Source organism: Ruditapes philippinarum, unplaced genomic scaffold (genome assembly GCF_026571515.1).
Source record: "Ruditapes philippinarum isolate M1 unplaced genomic scaffold, ASM2657151v2 ctg3076_1_1_1_1, whole genome shotgun sequence".
NCBI lineage: Eukaryota > Metazoa > Mollusca > Bivalvia > Venerida > Veneridae > Ruditapes > Ruditapes philippinarum.
In genome coordinates, this window is record NW_026856748.1 from 102,501 (window position 1) to 110,062 (window position 7,562).

Consider the following 7,562-nt stretch of genomic DNA (forward strand, 5'->3'; position numbering starts at 1 on the left):
AAAACAAGACTTACCAAACAACCCTGTTTTATAATTAAGATGAGACCTTGACCTTAAATTGACATTGACTGTAAAGGTGAAATTAATGAAATGTTATTGTCTTTTTCTGTAACTGGGTATAACTTAGTTAGTTATATATGGATTAACTTTATATTTAAGGTTATGACCTTGGTACATATCAAGCTTAAATTGACCTTGACTGATGTAGAACTTTAAACTTGAATGTTAAAATATTTAATTTTCACTGATTATCATTATAATTATGGATTAGTTTCATACTTTGACAAACCAACTTTTTGGACAATACCTTCTAAAAGGTTAAACTGACCTTGACCTTGAGCTTCAAATGATCTAGACTATCAAGGTCAAAGTATTGAATTTTGCTTAAGTTGTCATAATTTTATTTTTGTGCAGATTTCATTCATATGTGGACAAACCAACACTTGTGTCAAAACAGGCATGTAGAATAATTTAGATATGACCTTGACCTTTAAATGACCTTGACATTATTTGATTGAATTTTAATTATATTTTCTTAACTTTGTCATTTCGTAATGGAAATGATTCATATTTTAAAAGAAAAACGTGTAACTAGACAGACCTGTCAAAATTCAAAAAAATGAAAAACTTATTTTTTTTTAAGCCGTTACTGAATGAGCATTTTGTGAATAATGGCTGTTTTCATTGAAAAGCCTCGTGTTACAAGTACAAATTGCTATGAAACTGTAAAAAATACTTAATCATTCATCAAACTTGGCACAAATATTGACTGGACCATAGCCTTTGTAACTGCATGATCAATCTTAAATTTCCTGTTACCATGGCAATGAGGGGACAATTCAAAATTGCCAAAAATTACTATTTGCATTGATTTTTTTTGCATCAAAACTGATTTCAAACTTCTACAACATCTAAATAGATTGAGATAGAGTCAAAGACATTTGAGCGCTGGTTACACGTTACCTTCTGACCGACCTGAGGCCAATTTTAAAAAATAGCATCTCCCAAGTCCAAAATCTTCTTGGCGATGAGGGGAGGGGAGCTGCTGCCCTCTTCAAACCCATAGGTTGAAGGGGGTACATCCCCCCTCTGGCACCCTCTGATGTATCGTTTTGTAGGGGATGGCGCCGAAATAGTGATGACACAAGTTTTGGGGTCTAAATAGGGCATTTTTCCTCCATTTTAGGCCTTAAAAGGGGGAGGCGTGAAAAGACGTTTATATGAGGTTATGGGTTAAAGGCACATTCAGAAACGAATAGATGGTTTCGGAACATGTTAGATACTGGTTTCTGAATAAAGTAGCAATAATTGTGAATTGTATTGACATAGAAATAGCAGAATGTAAACAAAGTAGTATCTTGACTTCCGAATCACTATAACTGTACTTATTGCCACAAAAGCAACAGAAGAAAATTACAGATCAAGTAATCGCCCAATGTGTTACTTTATTTGGCAACTATAAAAGTACAACAAAAATAAAAACTTTTGTAAAATAGAAATGAAAGCATTTCTGGGGTTTAGTTGGCATTTAATTTTCTTTTAAAAGATTTGTTTAAACCGTTAATTTGTTTACTTTTAGAAAAAGGAAAAAAGTCGAGATTTGCCCCCGCCAGGCAGTGGCTCTTGTTTTAATATGTTCTCATAAATAACAAATAAATAATGATGATTCTTTATAATAAGAGTATTGCATTGAATTATGACAATTGCCACCTTGTTATTTCTTATCTGGAAAAATAGCATAAAGTAGTAGTGATAATTCATAATGAAAATAAACCTCAAAACTAAATTTAATATATTTGACTGATATTAGATATTAAACTACATTTAACAAATAACTTTATTTCCAGAATGTTACAAGCAAGATGTTCCGCAAATTCATTTGACATTTACAATGAAATATATCAGAATGAGTGATTTAATTTATCGTCTTCCAATAAGTAACAACGACGACAGAGATAACAGGGATAACGGAAAACGTGCTTCCATTGAGATGCATATTGAAGACACATATATAACAATGATTGGCGACAAGAACAAAGAAAGTACAAAGTTAAAAGTGAAAACATTGATTATTCCAAAGGACACGAAAATTTACAATAAGTCTTCAAAAAAGACATTGACTACAAAAGATTTGATCATGAATATCCAACGTTGTTCCCCTGGGAGTACTAAGTTGCAGGTGGTTGATCCAATTTGTTGGCCGAATGTCTTAGATGAAGATAATTGCCTCATACAACTTAATGATCCATCTTGGTTTCCGGAAAGCCAATCAAAGGTCACACAGCTAGCATTTCAGTGTGAATGGCCTGATGCATCGGAAGAATGGCTGAACAGAACAAGGAGGTTTAATTGGCCAAAACAGGAAGTTATAGATGAGATCAAAGTGTGCGGGTGTCGAGTAATACCGAAATGCGTTCCGACACGTGTGTATCCTAGCTCTGAATGGAAATTCACCTTTGATAAGGCTGAGGAGATATTAGAAGAAAACGCCGTGTCCGAAGACCAACTCTGTTGTTTACTTATTGTAAAAATAGCTCTTAATAGTGTAATGAACAATTTGTTCACAATTCAACAATTAAAACATGTGCTTTTCTTCTTGTGTGAAGAAACTGAGGAAGGGAAATGGAAAACTGAACTCGCGGAATGCATCTGGATTTTCCTTGATCGTCTTAAAGAATGTTTAACATGTAAACAAATGCCTAACTATTTCATGCCGTGTCTCAACTTACTGGAAAAAGCTGAAGATGAAGATGATACATTTATTTTGCGATGTATTGAATGTATTGACATTATACAAAATCATCCATTCGTAACTCTGTATTTCATATGTGATGATAGTAAATTAGTCAGTTTTGATATGAAACAAGTATTTAATACATTGGTTGAGGATAGTAGACAGTATGCATTCAAACAGGACATTGATACATCAGTTCGTCATTGCTTCTTACCAATAGTGGCAGAAGGTGTTAGTATAATAGTTAGACTTAACAGATACATGGAAGCATTGGATAAATGCCAGAAAGCCACAAATCACCTGAACATGCTTTTAAAAGAAGGGAAGAAACTTCAAGTAGAAGATGTAATATCCCATGTGATATGCCTATCCTACAGAGATATTGACAAATGGATGTTTGCCTTTGCTGCGGACCAGACATTAGGAACATTATTCACAGAAACAGTGTGTTCTGGGCGGGAAACTGTTTCATTTTTTGACTTTTTTGGCCCATTGCAAACCACCTTGCGCACGGAATCGTCAGACATTCCTATACCTCAAGATCTTGTGAGTAATCATAATCTGCCAGAAACGATATGCTATGGTTTGGAAATTCTTGAAAGAATTTGCCCACGTGAAGTTTATAGTGAAGTTATGAAGTTCTTGCTAAGCAACCACTTTCCAAAAATGGTTGAAAACGGTGGCAAGTTTCCTTTAACAATGAGATATGTTAGAATGATCCTAGATAAGATTAAGGTAAACTTACCTAAAAAAATGGAATGAATGTTCGGGATATTTTACATTAAAAACATGGCTTGCAATGTTTGAGTAAAATTGAAAATTAAGATATTTTACAATGAGCCTATACATATTGTGAGTGAATGTTGAACATTGTTGACATTTGTACAAATTTTGATTTACTATTGAACACATTAAGTTCATTTAAATTTGCATATTAAACATTACTAAGCATTATTGTGTTAGCAATTGAGTCATTATATATTGAATATTATTAGTGTCATGTGAATATACTAAATCCTTTGAAGCATATGTTGAGAATACATTTTGATGTTTGATTAAAAAAATTATTATTATTATTATTATTATTATTTGAGCATAAGTTAAGCATGTATTGAGTATATATTGAGTTACATTGAAGATGTATTCAAGGAGGACATATTAAGTACGGGGTGAGGCATAAATCAGTATATATTGAAGTATATAGATGGACATATAGAACACATTTTGAACATGTATGGGAAAATAAAGTTGAGCATTGGTTAAGAATAACAAAGCATGCTATTGATTCTTTCTTTTTATTAACAGAAGAATGATAAGATGGTTTTGACGAGCATATATATTTGTTTATACACATAAACTAATTTAGTTTGACTTTTGTTCATTATTACTAAAGGTAATTTAGTAGGTTTAACAATAATTCTGTACATGTATAACATACTAATAGTCTGCAGATTTTCATGGGCCAACATTGAAATATTTAGTCAACTTTTCGAACAGAAATATATCAATTTGCGCTAAAATATCACTTGTTTTGATTTTGTCTTAGTTTATACATGGTTGTTTTCATTTAGACAAACATTGAACAAGGTTGTGATATTTAGTCATACAATTACAATTATTGAGTTCATACAAATATAATGTAATTAACACATGTATTGTGTTTAAAATCATATTTTGTATTGTTTATCTTTCCTGATGAGGAAGGGATTTTAAGTATTATATTGTTTGAGGAACCTTTTTTGTCAACATCTAATTGCTTTGTGTCTGATTGTTAATGCATGTCCAATTATGTGAAGATAATTTGCTTACTTGAGAATTTGTGATCAGGCAAAACATGATTGTAATGTCATATTTTATTGTAAATGTATCTGTAATTAATGTATTTTAGTTGTACAGACAGATAAAGATACTTTCCAATATTTACTAAATAAGTGTCCAATATTATATTATTGGATACTTTTCCATCGAATATTTATCAAAACAGACAGTAATTTTTTCGTACTTGCAGATGTGTGAATGTGTTGTCTCAGTGTGGGACATAATTATTAATAAGACATTTAATTTATTTATCTGCTACAAAGGTGTAAACATCTTATACTTACAATATGTATATACTGAACCCTTAAATTTGAAAACTGCTGTTTGATATTGTTTATACCATACAAATGTCCCTTTAATTGATATAATATAAAGACTTTATTTCAATTGTTTAATGTATAACAGAATTCGTTCTTTGTCAGTTGAGAGAGACTGTTCATTCGTTGTAAGTTTGAGAAATAAGAAAACTTTGACATCAGTTTGTGTGTGATTTTACTCAGAAATATACTACGTTAACAGTCATGTTATGGATGGATGGATGTAAGATGTATGTATGTATGTAATGAAGGTCCATCCGCCCGCAAATGCATAAAAGCAGCATACGCTTTCAAGTACGCACCCCTTTAGAAAAAAAAAGAATGTTCAAAATTAAAATTAATGGCTACACCGCCCCGGGCGAGGCCAATTTTGACTCCAGTTCTGTAATCTGAACAATCTTGGTAGAGGTCCACTGCACAATTTTTCATGCCAAATATCTAACCAATTTATGGACTTATGGTCACCAGTCATGCCATTAAAGACTTAATTTTGAAGCACAAAGTGGTGATTATTTACCTCCATGCAATTTCCACGGAGTATTAGCCAATTTTAAGGCAATAGTAGGTCACCATACGGCGGTCAATGAGAACCTAAATGTACAGTAACCTGTGAAAATATGAGAAAAGGAGGTAGCCCGTAAAAGGGCTATTGGTGTCAATCAAATTAAGTGCCTGCCGTTCAAGCCGTCATTCGTACACGGGGCTCAGGCACCCTAGTACATCATCCCCGTCGACTCTGCCTACTTTGTAGGGCCACTCCCCTTGGCAATAGTCAGGACACCGGCAGCTGATCCACAGTTCGAAATCTGCTCTTTTTCGCCATCATAATTCTTCAATTCTTCCACGTGCCTTCTCAGCGACGTGCACGCTTCTAGGGGAAGTGAGAAGTCAGTCATGCTATTAAAAAAACATCTGTCCTATAAACGCCAGCCTTTCACAAAAACAAATATAATTTTCTATAATGTGAAATGTCTAAGCATGCATTTATCATTATTTAATGAAACGTGCTGAAGTCTGTTGATGAACTCATAAAATAAATTATATAAGGAAAATTAGTATGATATACATGTATAACATAGTATATAATTGTACGCGTATATATTATACAGAAATTAGCACTTTATTTCTGAAACAATAGTATGGAAACAATTAAAACACTGCAACAATGTATTTTCATTTAGATTATTTCTGTGTTTTTTCTCTGTTCATCGAGTGTTTTGGATAGAAACAAAGCAAAAAGCAATTTTGGATTTGTTAAATAATGATTACTTTAGGATGAAATCATGATTAAGATGGGGAAAATCTATAATCACTGATAACGAAACCACATACCTTTACTCTAATATTCCAATATATATTAAAATCCTAAACGTATAATCAAAAGTGGTGTTCTGGACATTAAATACACAAAAAATATGGTAATCATGATTTTAACCTACATGTATTTCCTTTTCCCTTCAAACGTGTATAATGGAGTTAAGAATTTGTATGGAATGCAAGTATTGATACAACTGTTCATTATAAAGATAATGGAGAACATGTTTTACTTATTGTCTTGTATGCCAAGGAATATGAAATCATCTCATCACTAACGGTTATACGTTTGGTTTGGGATTTTACTTCATATGTTATAATTAAATAGTGGAGAGTTCGGGGAGTTGTTCCTTAACAAAGAGACTGTGTCTGAGATTTACAAACGAATGAATTTTTTTTTTTTTTTTAAATATGTTCTTTTTATTTTACAATTTCATATGCATGTTTCTTATTGCAGCATGTTTTGCAATTTATTTGATAAAGAGTTGGATGATTGGCAGAATGTTTTTTACTGCAAATTTGTCATAATAAAATCAAGAGTATTGTTAATAGTTTTTGTTGTTTATTTAAAGCCACTGTACCACTGGTCGATTGGTATATTTTCTAACAATCTATTTCACCATAATAGATGATAGTTATAAATTAGATTCATAACTGATGAAAACAAATGTCTCACAAAGACAGGACATTCAATTCTTCACAGTTGTTTTATGGTGAAACAAAATCCAGCTTGAGCCTACAAAGCATTATAATTTTAAGTTAAAGAATTTTCCTGCTTTCCTTTACACACTGGAATTGTTTAGAATTCGCCTGCTTTTCTTTGACACACCAGGTGTGATTTGTTGCAAACATATGACAGATATCTTACCAAAAAAAACGTTTAAAAGGGGGACAATCGGTAAATATCTATGCTAGAGATTTTGCACTGAAAACATATGAGATGTTTCTGATGAATGTTTGGTGATACAACTTGCATCTGAACAGCAAATTTCCAAGGTTCATACAGAGGAAGACACAACTAAACACTTCCTATATATACTACGTAAATAAGGGATATCGAATGAAAGCAAAGGTAAATAAAGAGTAAAATCGACCTTGCTATTGCTAAAACAATACAAATAACGTATTTTCTATACTTCTAGTTTATTGCGATTTATTGTCCGATTTTCAAAATTCATACACCAATGAAAAGCTTGTGATCTTAGCTTTGTGTCATTATAAACGTCAACATATCTTTTAACACATAAAGTCAGGTAACAACTTAAGTAGAAATATAGTAGGCCAACTATAATTATGACCCCGAGTAACTTAGACTAAGAATGACAAATATTGTCTTTCTTCACTATTTTACAATAATTATCGCCAAAAGGGTTACTTCT

At 32.2% G+C, this 7,562-nt stretch overlaps 1 protein-coding gene across 3 annotated transcripts in view; it reads left to right on the forward strand.

Annotated features, from left to right (window-relative positions):
• Window positions 1–3,576, forward strand: part of LOC132747593 (uncharacterized) — an 18,792-nt gene extending 15,216 nt beyond the window's left edge. The window contains exon 7 of one of the 3 annotated variants that reach the window (XM_060737013.1): window positions 1,848–1,987. Coding sequence is in view for 1 of the 3 variants with exons in the window: in XM_060737015.1 (XP_060592998.1) it covers window positions 1,848–3,496 (1,649 nt within the window). In the remaining 2 variants the exon portion in view is untranslated. Of the gene's footprint in view, window positions 1–1,847 lie in introns of all 3 variants that reach the window. The other 2 variants (XM_060737014.1, XM_060737015.1) reach the window with 2 other exon arrangements.
• Window positions 3,577–7,562: the final 3,986 nt, after the last annotated feature.